Raw genomic sequence first — 23,447 nt, 5'->3', positions numbered from 1 at the left:
CTTAACCACTATAACTGGGTAGGAATTGTAAAAGCAACAGTTTCTGGTATATTTTGTAAATGAATGCCTTGTGGTATATAGTACAAAAACCAAATCATTACCTCTAAAAAAGAAACGACATACTGACAGGAAACTCGGAATGCCTGACTTACCTACCGACCGACCGACTGACAGACGGACCGACCAACTGAACAAACGAACGAGCGAAGGAATGAATGAAACATTACCTGGAATTCATCAGGGCAGTTGACCTCCACTGACATGATAGGCTCCAAAATCAGAGGAGCGCCTTTAGGAAAAGCTACATGAAAATCAAGTCAAAGAAATATAGTATTAGCATCAAAAGAATCTCACCAATAAATTTTCAAGAAATGAAAAATTGGTTATTATGTACCCATATTTTTATCATTTTGGTGTAAGTATAAATCCACAACTTTGCGTGGCGACAGAAAAAACCACAGTTGCGTCTCAAGACGAAACGTCGCGGTAACTTTTATACAACAACAAACAAACAAAGTAAAGCTATAGCTCAAAATGTGCAAAGTCTTTTACAACAGAACCAGCTTTTCCCACTCTTTAGAAAACCATTGGGTTGTATCGTCAATTGATGGTTTAAGCGTTTACCGAAAAATACAAGTAGAGGCAACCAAACGTATCAACCAAAGCAAACACATTTTATTGATTGATTGATTGATTGATTGATTGATTGATTGATAGCCTTTATTTTAAAACGATGAGTATTAAAGCTACACGAGCTTGTGGGGTCGTTTGCAATTAACTAATTACAAGTAAACTAAAGAAGCTAAAAACTAGGGGTATTTACAGACAAAATGTTAAGTGATTTCAAACTTAATTAAGATCATTTTAGATATATTTTTTTCAGTCAAGTGACACAGGCATACTCAGAAAAAAGAAATCCGAGTTCTCCTATCAGGAGTCGAACCTAAGACCTTCCAATTACTAGTTCAGATGCTCTACCACTGAGCTACAGGAGACTCGTGGGAGCTAAATTGTTATCCATTAAACTAGGTTCATGTTTATATCCGCCCTCAATTCATCAATGTGGTTGATTTTTACCTTCTCTCATTGCCCCGATGGCAGCTAACTTGAAGGCAACTTCACTTGAGTCGACGCCGTGAGCAGCCCCTAGGGAACAGAAAGATATCTTCTCAGTTATGCTAGCCAAGACGCGTTTAATAAAATAAATAATGGATCAGAGTATTAACGCTGCAGTGTATGTTAAAGTGCTGAAGTGGATCCGTGAGATTGCTTCTGAGCATTAGCCCTAGAAAGGTAATGGGGGACCACACGAGGAAAAGAGTAAAAAAAAAAAAAACCCGCGACCTCGGCGGGAATCGAACCCACGACCACCGGATTTAATCAACTGTTGTTCTACTGGCCTGTGAACAGGCTCCCTCCCCTCTTTCTTGTCCCCAGGGCGAGTTCGGCTCGCCCATTTCTCTCTTCGCCCTACACCCTACTTGGCAGCATGTTCGCAGGCAATTGCTCTGCCAGCTGAGCTATGAGTCCAGGCGGAAGCAGGTTGGGGCGATTGTGGCGCTAATTGTGGCAACGTGAATGAAACGAAATAAAGTTAAGCCTGTGAGATTAAATTTGTTTTGAACAAGAATATATTAACATGACAAGGAGTGCTTGAGCCATGCATGACATAACATTGACTACGCTTTAAAGCAAACACCAGAACAAATTGAAATTCGCTCCACGAAAAAACAAGCATATCTACTGATTTAGGTATTTATATATTTTCGATGCTCACCCTAAAATATAGTCTAAACTTGCGAAAAAGCAACCCGTTAATAAGAAATACATTCAACCAATTTCATACAAATTCAACACTGATTTGCATGCGTGACTGAACAGAACTTCCCGTCACGCAAATAAAGCAACATCACCAGCGAATCAATCCCATCAGTCTCTGCAATCCCATATCACTTTCAACAACATGGCGCCCAAAGTTGACAAGAAACGAGCCAAGAAAGACGCCAGCACCCAGAAGAAACCAGCGAAAAAGTCCGAAGATCCAGAATACTTGAAGAAGGTCGACCCTATCTTGATGAAAAATATCAAACAGCTGACCGCGGGCCGTGACAATCTTCGCATATTCGTACCGATGTGTGGCAAGACTCGCGATATGTTGTGGTTAGCAGATCAAGGTCACGCGATCACAGGAGCGGAGATCAACGCTCGCTACATCAAAGCGTTTTTCCGCGACGCCGAGTTAGAGTACAAGCTCCGCTCAGAGCAGATCACTCCCACGAAGAAGGCCAACGTATACGAAGCGAAGGACAAAGAGATCACTCTGTATCAGTGCGACATCTTTGATTATTCCGTGGAAGTCTCGGGGCAATTTGACGCGATCTGGGATCAGTCCGCGCTGCCTGTGATCAACGAGATGGGGGCGAAACGACTTAAGGAATACACCAGCCTGATGCAGCCGCTTTTGAAGCCGGACGGCCGCCATATGGTTGAAGTGTGCAAGCATGGAGCAAACTTCGTAGACTCGGAGATGCTTAAGTCTTTGTTTGGAGACAAGAGTGATGTTCGCTACATAGGTAATGAGCGTCTTTAATCCTTTCACTAGTACTAAAACCTCACCAAATGAAGGAAACTTGACAAGAAACATACAAAAACAAAGAACATTATCGTAAACTACTTGTCAGAAGCTTTCACTTGAATGGTCACACTTTAGGATTTCATCTAGAGATTCAAAAAAGTTAGAACAACCTTGTACAGTATGATAAACAACACCAAAGGAAAGTACGGCTCAATAGTTTTCATTTGAACAGTCACACTTTAGAATTTCATTCACAGACTCAAAACTTAGAACCACCTTGTACAGCATAATAAACAGCACCACAGAAACGTACTGCTCAGTAGCTTTCATTTGAATGGTCGCACTGCAGACTCAAAAGTTAGAATCACCTTGTACAGCATAATAAACAGCACCACAGGAAACACTGCTCAATGGCTTTCATTTAAATGGTCACGTTTTAGGATTTCATTGACAGACTCAAAAGTTTGAATCACCTTATACAGCATAATAAACAGCACACAGGAAAGTGCTGTTCAGTAGCTTTCATTTGTTTCACTGTATTATTTCATCCACAGAGGGAGGGGATTATTTTCTCAAGTCTACGGGATATTTACATGCCAGCTAACCAGTTTAGATCCGCTGGAAGGTCTTTAGTTTCACACGAAACCGTACTATTCGTCTGACACCGTTCAACCTGAATTCCTTTTTCGCTCAACCGTTTGCACGCTTAGTTCACACACATATCTTACATCAACAGGAACAAGAATTTGGAAGTACGACCCGGAGGAATTTGAAGAGGAGGAATGCGAGGGAGGAGAGGAAGGGGAGAGCACGGGGCACGGTGAGCACGGACATCACGCGGAACACGAATCACACGGGCACGGAGGACACGAGCACGGAGGAGGACACGAGCACGGAGATAACGATGATGATCACGGAGAAACACAGATGTTTTACCATCTCATTACATTCAAGTAAGTTAAATTCACTTCACTGTTTATCTCGTGAGAGTCAGCGTTCGTGTTACGTGCACATTTCAAAAACTTGCTTCTTGGCGAAGAAAAGTCGTCTATCTTAGGAAATGCATGAACATATACAGCTGTTTTGGCAAAGGTTGCTCAAAAAAGTGTAAAAGCGTACGCGACAATGTCGAATAAATACCCAATAAATTTCAATAAAAGCTCAGAATCCACAATGCCTTGACCGTACAGCGAAGACTTGAGATGGCGAGCAATATGGATTCTGAGCTTTTATTGAAATTTATTGGGTATCCCCAGACTACCTTTTGGCATTGTCGCGTACGCTTTTACACTTTTTTGGACAACCTTTGTCAAAACAGCTGTATTGCTCAATAACTTTCATTTGAATGGCAGTACTATATGATTTTGATCAATTTCCTAAATACTTTGTACACTACTAGAAACAGCGTCATACGAAAGTACTGCTCATTAGTTTTGAGGGTCAAACTTTTATATGGCTTCATCCACTTACTGAAAGATAAGAACCACCTTGTACAGCATTATGCACAGCACCGCAGCAATGTCTCATTTTACGATTTTACACACGGACTCAAAAGTTGAACATCAGCAGCATAATAAACAGTACCAGAGGAAAGCACGATTCAAATGGTGTATGTGATTTGCATACACACAGACAGTCACGTACTCTAGTTTATCGCCTGTCACGCGTTATAACAATCCTGGAGATCATCTCGCAGATCAAGAGGAGCCAGTCTTCTTTGCAGCCATCTGTGTTTGGGTCGAAAAGCTGCGAAGGTGGCTAGCGAGCACATGGCAGAAAAATAATTTCTCCTTTTCAAAACTGTGGTTTTAATTTGTTGTGACTGAGGAAGGCGTTCGTCAGTGAAGACCGACTTAGAGGTCTTTCCTTCTTCTCTATAAACGTTTTCAAAAAATCAGAATTCCATCCCAGCATAGAAAACTTAGATTAGATCTTCCACAGACGAGGTCTAAGGGTACGTTCGATGACCCTATTCCGGAATAGGAATACATATATACAGTAATGACAAGAAATCCCTCATAAGAGCTTTTTGGAATCACTGAAGTACAAAATGATTCTTAAATTATCATGTGTCAGAGTAAGTTTACACTGAGGAATGTCTGCTATTCCGCTTCTTCTTATTCCGGAATACGGTCAACCGAACGCGACCTAATTCTCAGAACGAACATTTATACCTTACCACGGCAGATCATGGCATAGTAATAGCTTAGAAGGATTCGCATGTTGATAAACCTTTCAAAACTAACCATCTTCGAGGATAAAACGAATTCCAGCCAGCTTGTGTCCTGTGATGAGACCGCGTTCACAAACTTCTTGGAAACCCTGGAAAATAAACCGTATCTTCACAGTTAATCTGGGCAACGGAGATCGATGCGTTTACCATGTAATTTTGGACTGTAATTCCGTTTTAAGTCGCACATTGCATTGAGATGTACACAACAGTAACAAATTTGACTCTTTGTTACTTTGTGAGTAAAATGAACCACCAACAGGCAACAACAACAACAACAACAACAACAACATTAATAACAACAAACTTCAATTACCCCAGAGTTACAAATGAAGTCTTTATGAAGTCTTTATTAAATCAGTCACAACAAACGTGCGACTTTACAATCAATAACCAATCATTGCATATCCAGAGGGTGAGATGGGACGTCAGCATATACAAGGCGCCTCTGGCTGCCGCCTCAGTCCATATGTGATCTCACCCCACCCTTCCAGACCAATACACACAAAGACCAGACCACAACACCGGGAACTACGTCCCCTACTAAAAGCATTTACAATGTAACACAAATAATAAGGGTTCTGGCTGCCTGAAATAACCTTAAGAGTTACTCGTAAAAATGCCAGGCAGAAAAGTCCAGATTGCCGGTAACAGCATGGATAGTCAATCGATTGAAATCAATTACTGGAAATCAATCGATAGCAACCAAAATCAATCGTCGATTGCTATCTATTGATTTCAGTTTATAATCGATAATCGAATTCACTGAAAAAAAATTATCGATATCCATCTTGTCTTCATGGAAAATTTGCGGTCTTGTTGATTCAGGCATATAACCGTTTTTCTGAACTCAAGATTGTGGTGGTTTTTGTTTAAGGGGGCATTACACCTAAATTTGAATGAACTTTGAAGAGGTTTTAAGAAGAGATAGAGGAAAGAAAATGATTTTTGGAACACCAACAGACAGTTGATACCCACGCAAGAGCACCCCAGGTTGCCAGTGGACTAACTTGGTGTCCGTCTATTACTTATTCACTACAAATTCTAATTTTAAAACTTCACTAAATCTTCAAGATTTCTTATTTCTCTTAATTTTACCAATCCTTCTAAAAAAAATTTCTCCTCCCAAATAAACCCCAAAATCACCCACACATTCACAAAATACCCCACAACACAGATTCACGGGATGATGATAGGATTGCTTGAAACGTGAGCGAGATATTTCTATAAAAGCCATGTCAAGTGGCGGAAAAATGACGTTTAGGTGTAATCCCTCCTTAATAAACAGTATGAGGCAGTTAATATTTATGGCGGTAAAGTGAATACTGTTGTGCTTCTTTCTTGCTTATTCTGAGATTTATTCGTTTATTCTAAACGGAATTGAAATCACAAAAACACTTTTTTCTTTATCGATTTTCCTCGATTGCTATCGTCAATCTAAGATTGACATAGATTGGTATCGATTGTTATCGATTATCGGATTATCGATTTACTACCCCTGGACAACGTAAAGGCCCTTAAAAGATATTCAGTTACTGGTTACAGCCCAGTAAATAATGATTCTAGATGTTGTGCAAAAGAGTAAGAGAGATTTCTAGAAGATTTTACCTTCTCTATTGCGGGAATGAAGTTCTTGGGGATATTCATTCCGACAGTATTGTCCACAAACTCTATCTCTGTGATTTTATCTTCTGGCATTGGCTGCAGATAAAGGAGAAAAGTTATGAAAACCTGTGAGTGTCAAACCTGTTAGTTGTCAACCTCGTGCTTACAGGTTCTACAAGCTTGGCAAGTCCCTGTTTTCCAAACCACCAAAGACTTCACCTCAAAACTTAAAGGGGAAGTATCATGGGGTTTTTGGTATCTTTTGTTGAAAATGATGAAATAAGACCTTCAATCACCTGCCAAATAATTCTAGAATGACGAGAGGAAAGAAATCAACTCAATTCTTGAAACGAACAACTCGTGATCTGTTCTAGCGCATTTTGGCAACAAAAATGCGAGAACTTGAAAAACATTAGCCTAACATTTTTCAAGTTTCAATCCATACCAGCCTACTCTGTCTCTAGCCAGAGGCACTAATTGACAGTTTTATTGCACTGGGGTGATAATTTATAACAAACTTGACAATATTTCGTTGTTTCTGCTGACAGACCAACATTTTTTGGTTTTCAAACGACAGCAAATTGCGTGATACTTCCCCTTAAAATATAAGTTTGACGACAATTTTTTCGATATTCTTTCTCTGGAATTTGGGGGAAAAAATCAGCACTTGTTTTAAGAAACGTTACAACGTCAAATGCAAGTTTTCCAACGCCAAGAAGTTGTGGATAGTCGGCAATAGTAGAGACACTTAAATGAACTATCCCTTTGATGTTGGAGTTCTTTCTTTTAGATGGGAGATGCTCCATTCAAAAGAAACTGTCCGCAACATTTTCTGTAATAAGAATGCATCCCCCATAGAAAACTGTCCCGGTTTTTCGGTGGGAATTCCCCCTTTATCTCGGAGATGTCAACATTTTACCTGAACTGTTCGCGAACGCTCCTATAAGAAAGGTATCTTCCATACCAAAGCGCACCGGTCTTTTGGTCTTTTTTTTGGAAAGGAGGTATCTTCCGTTTAAAACAGTCCCGGGTGTTTTTTTTAGGAAGGAGGGGGGAGGGGGTAGGGAGGTGTCGCATTTACACGGGAACTGTTCTCGACAGTTTGGCATTCTCCGTAGGAAACAGTCCACTATCGGCAACGCCAACTACTTAAATGCGAACTCTGCTCTAACGGCGGGTGTTTCCTTATATTACAGAAGATGCCACGATGCGGGAACTTTTCTTTCACAGGTTGCGTACTCTTACAGGAAGTTCCCTAACTAGTAATTCGATTCAGAAGCTCATCTTTTTTTTTTTGGCATTTTAGGGACAAAGGCGCTGCAACGACAGGCAGAAAGAGGAAATCTGATGAACCAGAGGACGAAAAGAAATCGAAGCCAACGAGAGGTTCAGAAAAACAAACGAAAAAAAGAAAAGGCAAAAAGTAAAGGCTTTTACGGGTCACGAATATCAAGGAACTATGTAGTCACGCTATGTAACGTCAACTCCAGCTGTAACGTACAAATTCTGGACCACACTTTGGCGTCTTCAACGATTTTCAGTCATTTTTTTCTCTCCAAGACTTAAACCACTGTACGTAATAATAGGAGTCCCTAAAAGCCAGGTTCGGGTTGTTCGAAAGCCGATTAACGCTAACCCACGATAAGATCTTAATCGAGGTTTTCAGCTCGCTCATTAAAAATGGTTTTAAAGGCTAATTTCGATTTAAAAGTAAAGAAAGGTCTGGGTAAAATTGAGGGCCAAAAATCTTTTGGGAGGATATTTATCGATTAGCAATTAAACTCAAGTCAAAGTTTGCGTTAATCCATTATTAGCTTAATCGGGCTTTGAACAACTGGGCCCAGATATCCACCGTGCAACTTCTTACTTGTCTCAGCTAGAAGCGTTAAGGTTTACACAAACACTGTTATTGCAATTTTAGTGGCGGTTTAAAATCGCGTGCGTAAACTACCGGGGCGGCAAATTCGCTGCAAAAAGTGCCGGTAGTTTAATCCCCAAATTTCAAATTGCACTCAAAATCTGCTGCAAAAAGCGCAGTAAATTTACTCATGTATTTTGAGCAAATAAATAAATAAATAAATAAATTGAAAAAACCAAAAAAATAAAACATTGATAAAAATTGTGAAGAAACTTAGGTCCTGTTCACATGAATACGTTTTCTGTGCACAGAAAGAAAAAAAAGTTTGCGCTTTCATCTTCACTTCTACAAGGAAGCTTTTTCAAAAGTTTCCACTCTGGATACTGTTTTCAAAGGTTTGAACCTTCGATGGGTTAAATTTTCGTGTAGACGGAACACATCAACGCAGAGGAAAGCTCCCGGTTTTTAAACGAAACACATCCGCGTGGATAGGGCCTTTAGGTGAAGCTATGAAACGTTACGGAAACGTCATACTTGCCTCAATTCTTCCGATAACGCGACCAAACTGGCCTGCCCCACCGGTCTGTTTCTTATGAAGATAGTCGAATCTAAAAGCAAACAATTAACATCAACATCAATGCACAAACAAACATGGCGTCGTGATGCACGTGTTTCGTTGCCAAACTATATCGCCACATTCCTTGCTTCCTCGATGGCCCCCTTCGATGCATTATGCATCTTCTTATCTAAGCACACTTACATATTTAAAATATACGTCTTTTCTTTTCTTTTCAGTAAATGCCACCTAGTAGTATTTAAATTGCCCGTGGGGGGAAATCACTATTCCTCATAAGCTTCGCTTCTCGGAGATTTCCCCGCCACAGTCACTCTTTCCAAGTTGCATGTTCACTTTAAATTTAATATTAATTAGCTATTTATTATCTTTCCGATTCTATTTGTAATTTGTTCTGTGTGGCAAGATAATAATAAAAAAAAAAATGCATGATGCATCGGTAAAAAGTAATCCTCAATCGTAATCCCGGGTTGTGTTCATACGGCCAACTCCGAACTAAAAACTGCTGGCCGACGTTTGCAGTTTGCCGTTTAAGACGAAACCCTTAATCTTGACGCGACGCGACGCAAAAGTAACTTGCTAGCATAGGCTTCTCTTTGTCGATCGTTTCTGTGTTCTTCTTATATATATCTTCTTACTTTCATGAGACAGACTGAAGCGAGAAGTATACAGTCGAACCTCTTTATTACGGACACCAAGGGGACAGGAATAAGTGTCCGCATTATAGAGGTGTCCGTTTTAGAGAGGTAAGCTTTATATGGATTTCGGTCTCTCAGGGACCAAGTGAACTGTCTGTAATAGAGAGGTGTCCGTATTAAAGATGTGTCCGTAAGGAGAGGTTCCACTGTATATTCAAATAAAGAAAAAACGACAAAAAGAAACATTTGTTAGCAGGGTAGGTGACTGTAAGATTAGATCGCTAAAGATAGGGTACAACCACGCGCACAAAAGCAAAGATTAAAAGATTAAGATTAAAAGGAACAGAATTTACTAAATCGTGACTTATTTGAAGTGCATTATCAAGGTACAATGTATATTCAAGACAAATTCTCTCCCAGAGTCCCTAATTTTCCGTGTAAAGTTCCCATTCCGGGAAATTTGCTAACCAAACAAACTGAAGGCGGGGACTGGACCGGCTCTCACGAGATAGAGATAGGTTTAGATAGATAGGTTTATTAGACCAATTTACATTGCAGCTAAGTGGCTAAATTGCGTAAATGGCGTCAAGGCGCCCACACACGCCTTTTAACGCTCGATAAAGCGGAAATGGTATCCTACGCCTAACGCATTACGTATAGAAGATGTCCAGTAGCTCAACAAGTGTACAAGAGAGTTTACAAACGGATCATTAATAGAACAAGAAGCATCTGGAGAAATGGGAAGGAAACGCTCAAAACGTGGCTCCAGTTCATCAACAATTGAAGAAGGAAGTGGAACGGATGATATTAGTTTTCCCCGTCTAATTGTCTTCTGATATGCAATTCAAATCTTCCAAGGCGATGGAAACCCATTCTGTTTGAATGTACTCTAACACTCTTCAAAAAGTCATTAATAACTCATAAGCCCATTGACCTATATCAAATGATCGATAACACATCACGTGCGGTGACTTTATATTGATAAACCTCCTCCTCATTAGTATGCGGTGTTTTTATCAGCTGATAAAACAACTGATAAAACACTCGTCATTAGTATGTGGTGTTTTTCAACGTCCACAAAAGCATAATTGTTATGAACTCTATTGACACACGCTTTTCCAGGAATGCTTTAGAAGCCGTTCAAAAAACTCGCAGCACGAGACTGTTTTATCGGGTCTAAAACCACTCGGCTGCGCCTCGTGCTTTTAACCCCGATAAAACACTCCTGTCCGTTTTTTTAAACATTACATAAACACCACCGGGATTACACACCTTCAATAAGGGTTTTTTATTTGCGATTGTGGTTATGTTCTGTTTGTTTTTGGTCACGAGTCCTTATTTGTTTTTATCCACATTGTGTGCTTTTGTTAGTTTGTCGGGCTTTGTATTGTATTTATTGTATTATATGTCATATGAGGTTAATAAAAATCGTTAAAAAAAAAACAAACAAACAAACTGAAGACTAATTTATGCGTACGATTAATCTCTTCTACAGAGAAAATCGGAGTGCCACAGATGTTTTGCGCTACACCAACAGAAAAGGAAATCAGCCGCCAAAGTGTAACGATTTACACGTAATTTACACGTACCGAAAAATCGGTGCGTGTTAATTTGCCTTAATATATCCGGGGTTTCCGTCAACATACTTAGCTTCTTTTGCTATCGTTTCTCTGAAAGCAACCTTTGGTTTTCCAGCGATCACCGGACAGTTATACTCTGTGCGCATTCTCTGAGGGAAGAAAAAGGAAAAAGAGAAAGAAAAAAAAAATAGTGAAACACAAGGTACATCAAACAATGGATATAAAACAAAATGAATTCATTTACTCAACCTTCACGAGTATATTACGAACTCACAATATGACCAGCTCCCAGTTGGCTCGATAGCTCAGTTGGTAGAGCACTGCACCGGCATCGCAGAGGTCATGGGTTCGAATCCCGTTCAAGCCTGAATTTTTTCAGGCTTTCTTTTCGCAACTGCTTAAGTTGCGTACTAACTGCGAGGATCTTTCCTCTATTTGAGACAAAAAACAATCGATTTCGCTCTCAAAGATGCACTGTCACGAAGGTTCTGCTGCGTAATAGTCCAATAATTGAGCAGTTTTGACAAACAAGAATTACCTCTTTTCTAACATGAATTTACTCTTTGAACACCGGGAGGAAAAAATGAAATAATTTTTCCGAAGAAGAATAAACTAGAATCTTTTTTTTTTTTTTTTTTTTTGCAATTTTTCAAAATCTTCAGGAGGAACTTGTAAAAATTAGACAATTTTTTTCAATTTGAAATCCATTTCCATCGCAGCCATGATGAATGATATCAGATTCTGTGTACTAGTGCACTAGGGTTATTGTTAACAAAACTGAGCCATTATTTAATAGTATAATGCCCCATTCACACCAAGGCTTAATTCAAACACAGTTTAAAATTGTTTCCTTCATAAAAGCTGCTTTCGGATTTTTGTCGACTACAGATTTAGCACAAATGAAACCATAAGTTAAAGTTTACTTGAATCCTATGTCAAAGCCAATGGTTCAGCTTTCTGTTACCAATTTTAATTTTGTTAAACTGGTTTAATGAAAAAATGTTTGTTGGTGTGAATGGGGCTTTAGATTATGTACCCTTGTAGGGTCACTGTTAACAAAACTGAGCCATTACTTATTAGTTTACAACCATTCAAAGTGACATTAAAAATACGTGACACTGCCCCATGCCACGGAAGACAAATCGTAATTGTACGGTCCTAGTAATATAGTCACAACAGGAAGTGGTTCACTCCTAATTTTTTTGTGAGGGGGGGGGGGGGGGAGGGGGTAAGTTCTGGGGCCCGGATTTTTGCTCCATCGTTAGACTCGCTACGGGGACAGTTTTAGAGCTCATTTGTACCAGCCCCCACCCTCTACTCCCCGTCCATACTAAACTTGAGTAGCCCAGCCCAGGCCCTGAGTATACAGTATTTCAGTTTTTGATTTCAGGACGTTGCCCTCTAATACAAAGGTATTATTGCACAGTTTATTACCATGCGGGAAAAGAAGATCTTAGAAAGGGCTATTGAAATCCAAAGTAACCACGCATTTTTCAGAGAAAATAAGCAATAATAATTCTAAAAGGTTTTAAAATACATAACATTGCATGGAATTTTTTTTTTCCAAATTGAAGCTTTAAAAAAACAATGTGACATGCGTCATTTTTTATATCTACAAATTAGAGATCACCCGTCAAATTCTACAACGAAATGCGACATATCGCTGCCAGTTAACCATCAAATCTGGCGTGAACACTGCCGAAAACCACGCTGTAATTAAATTTCTTTAAATACCCCAGGTTACCCGAGAAACAAGCAATAAATTACATTAGTGATGAGTCTTGTATCCTTACATATCGCAGCTCGTTTTAGAATTTGACAGGTTATCTCTAATTTGTAGATATAAAAAGTGACGCATGTCACATTGTATTTTAATCACATGCAACTAAACTTTCTCACGCTTTTCCCCATATAACTGACCGGAATAATCGGACTTACACAACTTTGAAAATGAAGACATGAAGTCATCAAAACGTCAGTCAACATTGCTATCGCTTGTTTTTATTACAAAACTTCATCCTTACCGCCAAGATTTTGTAACAATTTCCTTCCAAACAACCAATTTCGCACCTACAGTACTAGAAACTCCCATCCTTACTGTCGTGCAAATATTAAATATCAAACAAAAAAGTTTCGTTTTCAGGATCGAAAATTTATGTTCAAGCACAAGCTTTCGATTCCCTCTCGGGATCTTTGTCAAGTGGTGTTGGACGTTTTTGTCACATGATTAAGTTGAGAAAATATCACGTGACAAAACGTCCCGGTATATCGCCGGGAGCTCATAACCAATGTCGCGATTCAATTTCGGAGCCTGGCAATGAATTTCAATAGCCTCTCTAATTCTGTAAAACGCATAAACACACGGCAGAGACGGACTAATTTGCAGGACTAACACGAGTAAAAGTTAAAAAAAGGAAACCACAAAGCTAAACTAAGAAAAACGAGATGAATGGGAAATAAATGACTGAACTTGCTCGAATAAACGGACATTCGACTGAGAACCAAACCGAAAACATTCAATCTTTTTCTTGTCCGAAGCCAGAAGCCTTTTATCTTGCAGTATGTGGGCAGCAGAGGTAAATAAAGCAATACGATGAGCAGCATACATTGGACAGTACAAAAAATAGTGCATAACATCTTCCACAGGTGCATTGCAGTGAGGGCAAGCCGGAGAAAGAACATAATTTCTAATGAAAAGGTCGTGTTTAAGGGTACTATGTTGATGAAGGTGACTAGGGGTAAGTTGATAAAGGGTAAGTTGATGGCCATCTGAGGAAAACATTGCAAACTACAACTGATAAAGACATATGCATATAATGCCCAGTATTTATCGTTAAGTTCCCACTACTAGCTTACACGGAATACCATTGATTAGAGAGCCTCTTTAATTGGTTAAGTTGCCATACCTCGGTATAAATGTCAAGATGAAGCTCTCCCATACCAGAAATGATAGTCTGTAAGAAGAAGGAAAATGTAAGCAATGATCGGAACATTTGTAGCAAACAAAACATTGGTACTACAGACAACAGAGTACGCCAAAAAGGGAATCTGGGCAAGTAATTCATGTTAAGGTTCCATATAGTCACCCACATAACCCCAACCCTAATCCTCCATATAGTCACCCAACCTTCCATATAGTCACCCTAACCTTAACATGAATTGTATGCCGGAATTGGATTCCATCGTGTGGAGCCTGGAATGTGTATGCTGGACTCTGAACTACTGACTGGAAAGATATGGTGACATGAACATGACATTTGAAATCGGCTGAGAGAGAAATGCAAAGATAGAGATTTGGAAAAGAGTCGAGAACGAGAGGCGAACATGCGACTAGCTGCGGCTTTTTTTTTTTCTTTTTTTTTTTTGCAGCTCGTTTTTTGAGTTATTACCACTTAAAGCTTACGCTGTAGGCGGCGTACAACCGATAGCCATAGCAAAACAAAACGTACTGTAAGGTTTGCAATGTAATGTGTTACGGTGAATAAATGATTCTAAAAAAAAATCACTTAAAGCTTAAGTTAGGGCTGTTTTTAACAGGGTTTATCGTTGCTATGGTAACCTATAAAGTCGACAAAACAACTATAACTTGTTCATCAATAATTAAGCATTATTGTAGCAGTCACTGATAAGAAGAAGTAGTATTGATCGATCAAATTATGACTTAAAGGGGAAGTATCACGCAAATTTGCTGTCATTTTAAAACCCAAAAATGTTTGTCTGTCAGCAGAAACAACGAAATAATTGTCAAGTTTGGTATAAATTATCACCACAGTGCAATAAAACTGTCGATTAGTGCCTCTGGCCAGAGACAGAGTAGGCCGGTATGGATTGAAACTTGAAAAATGTTAGGCTAATGTTTTTCAAGTTCTCGCATTTTTGTTTCCAAAATGCGCTAGAACAGATCACCAGTTGTTCCTTTCAAGAACTGAGTTGATTTCTTTTCTCTGGTGATTCTATAATTATTTGGCAGCTGATTGAAGGTCTTATTTCATCATTTTTAGCAAAAGATATCAAAAGCCCCGTAATACTTCCCCTTTTAAAGGGGGATTTCACCTAAACGCCATTTATCCGCCTCTTGACATGGCTTTAATGGAAATATCTCGTTCACGTTTCAAGCAATCCAAAAACTCTATCATCATCCCATGAATCTCTGTTGTGGGGTGTTTTGTGAATTTTTGGGTGATTTGGGGGTATATTTGGAAGGAGAGTTTTTCTAGAAGGATTAGTAAAATAAGGACAAATAAGAAATATTGAGGATTTAGTGAAGTTTTAAAATTAGAATTTGTAGTTAACAATTAATAGATGGACACCAAGTTAGCCCACTAGTAACCTGGGGTGCTCTTGCGTGGGTATCAACTGTCTGTTGGTGTTCCAAAAATCACTTTCTTTCTTCAAATTTCATTCAAATTTAGGCTAAGTCCCCCCTTAAGGGGGATGTTGGAAGCAGATGACGGCCACACTAAACATACCTCACCACTCTCGTCATCGTACCGTACTCTGAAAGTTGGATCCTCTCGGGTGAAGCGATTAATGGCCTTCGAGAACTGTGCAATATCGTTCTGAAAAGCAAACGTAGAAATAGAGCGGTTTACGATCGAGTGTCTTAAAACCAAAACCAAAGTAATTACTTTAACCAATCACAACAGAGGCAAGCAGCGCAATGAGCCAATCAGAAGGTTTTAAGGTTTAAGGTTTTTATTATTGTGCACTATTTCAATGGCTCACAACAAAAGGAAATTACAATATATAAGAAAAGTAATATAAAGATAGCATTAAATTACATAAATGTGAAAAGTAAAATGTGCGCAGTGACCAAAGGAGCTTAGGCTTTCAAGTTGGTCACTGCCACGTGCAATCAACTGGCGTATAACGTGCAACTAAACAGCAAAAAAAAATTAAAGAATAATAAAAGTGCAATAATAGAAACATACTACAATTTTTACATAAAAAACAATAGGAATGATAATTAATAGTGAGGCCAATACCTTTTAAATACCCAATATTCATTGGGCATTTAAAAGGTACAATTTGTGCTGCTTGTAGAAGCTATTATATGAGAGCTTTTTTAATTTAGTGAGAATTTTTTCCCAAATTTTTGACCCAGCAAATGCTAAAGTGGCAGCTCCGTAGTTATTCATTATCCTCGGCCGATGAAAATTAAGGTTTGATACAAATCTAGTGTTAAAGCTATGAACTTCAGAGGCAAGAGTTAGGGTTCCTTTGAAAATGTTAGGAATATTAGTAGTATTGTTAATAATTTTATGTGTGAAAAGGGCCACCTTAAATTTGTAGATGTTTTCAAGTGTAAGAATACCTAAGAGATTTAAGTATGGCATAGCGCTGTCCCTGTAGTAGTCAAAACAAGTACATGTAACCGGCGCCAAGCGCGTGAAAACGCATGTGACCAACTCGCGATTGGTTTCTTTCTCATTGGTTGAGAAACTGGTGCGGGTTTTGGTAACCAATCACAGAGCGTAGCAAGGCAATTTTAATGAAAGCAACCACGAACTAAATACTTCAATTAAAAACTGCTTTTCTAACAAAATACCTCAGTGATGAGTTGTGCAATATTTTTGCTATTGATTTAACAAACCCAGTAAACATTGCGTTTGGATTGTTACATGTTTATCATTATTCCATTCCTCTAAACCAGATTTTTCTAGGAAAAGATGAAATAATCATCTTGTTACAGGCGTAGGACAAAGGAAAATCTCGAGCATACGACGGGAATCGAGCCCGTCACCTGTACACCAATCGGTTGCTTTAACCGCAACGCTACTGGAATCTTTTGGCGAGCAAGGCTATTTACTAGGTTCAAACGTGACAAGCGTCCTCTATGCTTATAGCCAAAGGAACTAGATTTCAGACTTGTCCAAGGATCATCGCCCTATGCGAGCTTCAATATATTCAATTTGTTTCTTGCGCAATGTAAAAAGATTCTTAAAATTGAAGAGTTTCTTGCAAGAAAACAAATTGAATCTACACCTTACAAAACGATCAATGTCGCTGGATGCACTTTCCGGGGAGTTTTAGACATAGCTGTGATTGATTTCTTTCAGTAGCTTGCGTTTAACAATAGTAGTTTGTGAAATGTTGTAGCTAAGGATTAATGCTTTCATCTAAATAGATAAAGGGGTTAGATTCTAAAAAAAGTAGTGTTGCATCGGTGGAGGAGTGGAAACAGATACTTGTTTAATCACCAGAGTCAAGAAGAATGAATAAGTGAATGACTATCGCAGTTATGTACGTAACTTAGTACATAGCTAAGGAGTAAACGGAGCGGGACGCCTTGTTCGACATCTGATTTTCCTTTCCATACGAAGACTCTACGTGAAAATATCTACAGAAACGAAGCGAGCTGACATTACGTAAAGCTTGACGACATGAAAAATAGCAACACTCGAGGAAATAAGCTCGATGAAGGTGGATTGCTTTCGCTATTTGTTGCTTTGCCTTCGAGCAAACTCTCGGGGGAGGGGTGGTTGGGTGGGTGGAGGGAAGGGGAGAATCCCCTCAACGATCCTCAAAGGTTTCTCTCGGATGTTGTTGGTTCTGTATGAGGTGCCATTTCCACTTTATAATGCTCTTTGAGCTTGGTAGTACAAGGTGATATTGCGTTACGAAAGCAGTATTTTCTAAAGTGCAATTTTGTTTTTCTGTTCCAGTGATGTTGTTCTCTCGGAGAATTTACTTTCTGGGAGATGTTTTACCACAGTACTAACTGGGTACCCTCTATCGTTTAGGCGTGATTCGAACTGAGTTGCATATGTATTCCTCAAACGTTGATTGAGAGAAATTAGATCTAAGGAGCCTTAAGACTTCCCCTTTGGTAGAGCTTTTTTTTTGGCGCCTGGTGGATGACACGAATAGAAACTCGTGTATTAAAAGGTTTCCGTAGGTTTGTAATGTGTGTGCAGAACAGGGATAGCTTCTTTGTTAAATCTGTCACCTTCGCAGACTTTCGTGTAAGTCCAAGTATGTTTCTGAGATTTCTGAAATCGCAAATACTTCTCCACAAGTCAACAAGTTTCGATGTTTTGAAACCTTTCCAGAAATCCAAACACTTCTCCACAAGTGAACAAGTTTTGATGCTTTGAAACCTCTTCAGAAATCGCAGATACTTCTCTTTTGTGTTTTTCTGAGATCTCTGAAATCGCAAATACTTCTCCACAAGTCAACAAGTTTCGATGCTTTGATACCTCTTCACAAATCGCAAACACTTCTCCACAAGTGAACAAGTTTCGATGCTTTGAAACCTCTTCCGAAATCACAAACACTTCTCTACAAGTTAACAAGTTTCAGGGGTTTCAGAAAACCGTAACAAAAAAAAAAACTTCTCAGAACAGCCAGGCCGTATCTCTCTCGCAGGGTACATCGTTTTGTGTCTGTAGATTGGGGTGTATATTCACTGTCTTTTGATTGACAATCCTTGAGCAAACCACAATTACGGTTGCGAGGCCGACTATTGGGCCATCTTGTATATTTTTAAAAACTGATAATCGTGTCTTTTGCTCAGTTTCTCAATGCTGCAACCAATAGCGTAACGCGTAATGACAGACGCCTGGCAAATTGTTGATTAATTTTTTGCCACGAATATTTGGCAGACATTTCACGACCGTGCCTTTTTTCAACGGTCTCAACTAAAAAAACAAACATTTTAAATCAAAAGGAAAAATCGAGCGCCTCCTTCTTGCATAAAACGATGACAACAAGAGAAGTGAGAACACACGCCTTATCTCTCCACATCTCTTTTAGTTGTAACATCTGCCGGCTTTCTACACAAAAAAAGGAATTGTCGCAAATCTCGATCAAGTTTATAACTGAACAACACGTCCTACAAATCTTAATACAGTACAACACCTAAACAAATCACGAATTTCCACTTTCACTGAAATCACAGAAAGTTTCCTTCCTCGGCCGGTTAAACGAGAAAGAGGGGAAGCACTCGCACGAAACCTGGCATCACACTATATCGGGGTCTCAGTTGGTCGTTGAAGCCGTTAAACTGGGCGGTGTTGCCGATCTACTTTACGTAATCAGTACGAGATGGACCCCTACCATCAACATACAGCAGTTAATCAATGCCTATACGCCAGCAGCAGAAATGAACAGGAACTACGGTAAGTTTGGTAAAATCGTGAATTTTTTAATAGGATCAGGAGTTTGGAGACATACAGCGCGATACAATAGATGCAAATGTATAAAATCAAAACTTAATTTTCTCCGACAAATCTAACTTTCTAATCCGCGAAATACAAAAATACTTGATTGCAACGGCCCAACGGACGGTTGTAACCAGCTGTAACTAAACCCTGCGCTGGAACGTGATTTAAACTAAGCGTACGGTAACAGAAGTGTTTCCATTTCATTCTAAATTGACAGCTGTTCAGGTACAACCTTTGTACGCAATGTTGCCAGACACTTTTATTGAGTTCCTGGCCACACGAGAACAAAAAAGCACGCAAACGCGCTTATTTCACCAGCGACCTGGCTAACGCCTGTGTAGTTTTCGTGACCAGGGCCCAGTTGCTCGAAGCATGGTTAGCGCTAACCCGGGTTAAATGCCATGACAACCTATAGGTTTTAATACCTCTTAACCAATGGTTAGCGCTAACCATGCTTCGAGCAACTCAGCCCAGGGGTGCTTACCATTTACATGGAAAACCCGGAAATTCCAGTTGAAAAATCAAATTGTACGCATCATTCCATTTGGAGTACTTCTGAAAATATGGGCTTCTGGTCAAAGTGATGCATTTTTATAACTCCTTTCGGGATTTACAGCTGATGTTCATACATTTTGCATGTTATCCATCTTCTGTTCAGACAAGCTAAATCATTTCGTATTTATGCCGAAAATTTCCATCCGGGTGGTTTGCGTAAATGGTAAGCACTCCAGGACCCCGCGAACATTATACATACATATGAAATAAATGTGTTGGTAAAATTTCAAGCCTGGTGAATGAATGAGAATGATGTATTATTCATGTAAGCTGTTTTTTTTTTCGAGTATGCCTGTGTCACTTTCTAGAATAATACATCATTCTCATTCATTATCCATGCTTGAAATATACCATCACATTTATTTCATATACCACACGTCCGACATTCAAATCCAAGCAGTATGCAGGATGTTTGTCCCATGAACCTAGTTTAATGACCTTAGCTCCCACGAGCGTCTTCTTGCTCAGTGGTAGAGCATCCGAACTAGCAATCGGAAGGTCTTAGGTTCGACCCCTGACAGGAGCGCTCGGATTTATTCCAAGTATGCCTTTGTCAGTTACCGAATAATACATCATTCTCATTTGTTCACCAAGATTCAAAATATTTCATCACATTTATTCCATTGCGCATATGCCACACATGACATTCAAATCCAAGCAGTATGCAGGATATTTGTCCCATGAACCTAGTTTGATGGCCTTAGCCTCCATGAGTCTCCCGTAGCTCAGTGGTAGAGCATCCAAACTAGTATTGGGAAGGTCTCAGGTTCGACTCCTGATAGGAGCACTCGGATTTCTCTTTTCCGAGTGTGCCTGTTTCATTTTCTAGAATAATACATAATTCTCATTATACATACATATACACAAGTACATACTTTATTTGTCTTCGAAGGTTAACTTATGTGCACCTGCGATAATCATACGCGAATACAAAATCTATATTAAATGACAATTTAAAATATCTACGATTAAAATAATAAAATCGCAGACGGTCAAAAAACACTAAGACGGTCACAATAATAGATATAGATTAAATAAAAATCATTTTCACCCCGAAAACCCGTTTCCCCGCAACTCTTGTTAGCGCCAAGAATTCCCAGCCAGCGCTATGTAACGGATATTTTGCATATCAGCTCTGTTGAGCACTCCTGAATAACTCATATATACGTAATCTACGTACATGCCGAACGTGGAACGTTCATGATAATCGTTAAAGGCGAACGTTTCTATCTAAAATATATTTTATATATTTTTTTTTAAGAAACGTCGGAAACGGTAAGTCAAACTTGCCTCGCCATGCGATTACAACCCATAGTTGTAGGTAAAGACTGATGAACGAAATGTTAGTTTTTAAACGCCCTTTGTTTATCTCTATGCTACGTTAGTTCCTGACAACTTGAATAGATCTTTTGTTTTGATAAAGTACAAGATTCAAGAATTCAAGATCGATTCAAGAAAAGCCTAGTCATAACCTTTGGTACGAGTCGTCAACCAAAGTAAGTCTTCATATTTTATAGTTACCAAGTTAAAAGTTACGGAATTATTCTGGCCTAATATTTCGCGACAAACGCTTAATTTGATGTCTATTCATGATGGAATCAATCATGCAATGGATTTACAGGGATTTATATGGTTACTTTTGTAAACAGGATTCATCTGATTTGCTAAAATCGCGGTTTATTAATGCTCAATACTGATTTATTGTATTCAAGAGTAGTTCAATGCAAGATAACTAAAATATATACACTCTGTTTTTTTTTTTTTTTTTATAAGGACGTCTAATTTTGGAGTTGAGGCTGAACGTTCTTTTTTTTTTTTGCGATCTGAGGCTGAAAACGTTCTTAAATTACATGGTATACACTACATCATTATTTCAGTAAATCAATGCGGACGTGACCAGGCAACCTATTGCCTGCTGAGATATGGTATAAAGAACTGCTGATCAGTATGACAAACCGAGATGTGTGTCACCATTGTTAATGTTATACAAAAATTAAGTATTTTGGTTAATTTACATTTGTTACCTTGATTTTATATACAGATTAGCAAAATAAAAACGTTCTTAATCGACTCTCAGCCTGAGGAACGGTTCTTAATACGTTCTTAAAATTTTGGTTAATCTCAGCCTCGACGTTCTTACAAAAAAGGTTCTTATAAAAAAAAAGAGTGTATTCATTTTTAGCAGTATTACTTCGTGTCTTACGTCTATGTGCTATGTTCTGTTGGGTTAATTTTTAAGCCGTCAATTATTAACAATTATTCACCGAAGTAGAGGTGAATACTCAATAGTGATGGATATTTACCGTGCCGCGAAGGGGCGAGATAAATATCCATCACTTTTACCGACACTGAGGTGAATAATTGTTAAAAGTTTCGATGTCTCGAAACCTTTCCAGAAATCGCAAACACTTCTCCACAAGTGAACAAGTTTCGTTGCTTTAAAACCTCTTCAGAAATCGCAAACACTTCTCTACAAGTGAAAGCCCCGTCTACACGATTTTTGGCAACTGTATGTGGCAATTTTTATTTGCTCGTGTAGATGGCTCGACAAATTTTTGTTGTTAATTTGCGTCAGTAATAATTTCGCACAGCGGAGATATCCACGGAAAGGCAAAAAGCAAGATGGCGCCATGCTGAATGCGCAAATGTTAGGGACTGCAGAAACTGGGTTCTACAGATGACGTTGAAAAAATGGTCACATTTTATGTGGCATCTCGTCTACACGGACAATTTTTTATGTGGCAATGTTTATTTGCCACATAAAAACTAACACGCCAGCTTTTCAGCAAATGCAGTTGTCACATAAAAATTGGTCACTTCTCATCATCTACACGGGAAAATAAAAATTGCCACAAAAATTGCTCGTGTAGACGGGGCTTAACAAGTTTCAGGGGTTTCAGAAAATCGTAACAAAAAAAACTTCTCAGTACGGCCAGGCCGTATCTCCCTCGCAGGGTACATCGTTTTATGTCTGTAGATAGAGGTGTATGTTCACTGTCTTTTGATTGACAATCCTTGAGCAAACCACAATTACGGTTGCGAGGCCGACTGTTGGGCCATCTTGCATGTTTTTTAAAAACTGATAATCGTGCCTTTTACTCAGTTTCTCAATGCTGCAACCAATAGCGTAACGCGTAATAACAGACACCTGGCAAATTGTTGATTAATTTTTCGCCACGAATATTTGGCCGACATTTTACGATCGTGCCTTTTTTCAACGGTCTCAACTAAAAAACATTTTAAATCAAAAGGAAAAATGAAGCGCGTCCTCCTTGCATAAAACGATGACAACAAGAGAAGTGAGAATGCACGCCGTATCTCTCCACATCTCTTTTAGTTTTAAAATCTGCCGGCTTTCTACACAAAACAAGGAATTGTCGCAAATCCCGATCAACTGAACACCATGTCCTACAAATCTTAATACAGTACAACGGCAGCTAAAACGGGTTCTGAAAGAAAGGAAGCAACATTTTAAACACCTAAATAAATCACGAATTTCCACTTTCACTGAAATCACAGAAAGTTTCGTTTCTCGGTCGGTTAGACGAGAAGGAGGAGAAGCACTCGCACGAAACCTGGCATCACACTACAGTGGAACCACGATTTTACGAGCGTCGATTTAACTATATTCCCGATTTAAAGATCAATATTCTGTATCCCGGCAAAA

General features: G+C 39.1%; 2 protein-coding genes across 2 annotated transcripts in view; one reads left to right on the top strand and one right to left on the bottom strand.

The window, feature by feature from the left end:
- LOC146482919 (elongation factor G, mitochondrial-like) overlaps positions 1–23,447 on the bottom strand; it is a 66,431-nt gene that overhangs the window by 2,856 nt on the left and 40,128 nt on the right. The window contains exons 18-25 of the mRNA XM_085106553.1: positions 15,530–15,619; positions 13,967–14,014; positions 11,127–11,209; positions 8,807–8,876; positions 6,414–6,506; positions 4,822–4,897; positions 1,078–1,146; positions 228–301 (exon numbers count right to left, since the gene is read on the bottom strand). Of these exons, the coding sequence (XP_084962679.1) occupies positions 228–301; positions 1,078–1,146; positions 4,822–4,897; positions 6,414–6,506; positions 8,807–8,876; positions 11,127–11,209; positions 13,967–14,014; positions 15,530–15,619 (603 nt within the window). The remainder of the gene's footprint in view (positions 1–227; positions 302–1,077; positions 1,147–4,821; positions 4,898–6,413; positions 6,507–8,806; positions 8,877–11,126; positions 11,210–13,966; positions 14,015–15,529; positions 15,620–23,447) is intronic.
- On the top strand, positions 1,814–7,975 carry LOC146482921 (putative thiopurine S-methyltransferase). The gene is made up of 3 exons (XM_085106557.1): positions 1,814–2,573; positions 3,312–3,528; positions 7,717–7,975. Exons 1-3 carry the CDS (start codon positions 1,964–1,966, stop codon positions 7,835–7,837), a joined length of 948 nt encoding a protein of 315 aa, XP_084962683.1. The 5' UTR covers positions 1,814–1,963; the 3' UTR covers positions 7,838–7,975.

Source organism: Pavona decussata, unplaced genomic scaffold (genome assembly GCF_977016875.1).
Source record: "Pavona decussata unplaced genomic scaffold, jaPavDecu1.1 SCAFFOLD_41, whole genome shotgun sequence".
NCBI lineage: Eukaryota > Metazoa > Cnidaria > Anthozoa > Scleractinia > Agariciidae > Pavona > Pavona decussata.
This window is presented reverse-complemented; position numbering and strand designations above follow the sequence as displayed.

What these genes read in the sequence shown, in the direction of transcription:
- LOC146482921 (XM_085106557.1), top strand. Translation starts at nt 1,964, where the DNA reads ATGGCGCCCAAAGTTGACAAGAAACGAGCCAAGAAAGACGCCAGCACC. An exon ending in GAGTGATGTTCGCTACATAG is followed by an intron (nt 2,574 to 3,311) that starts GTAATGAGCGTC and finishes TTACATCAACAG; the next exon opens with GAACAAGAATTTGGAAGTAC. An exon ending in TACCATCTCATTACATTCAA is followed by an intron (nt 3,529 to 7,716) that starts GTAAGTTAAATT and finishes TTGGCATTTTAG; the next exon opens with GGACAAAGGCGCTGCAACGA.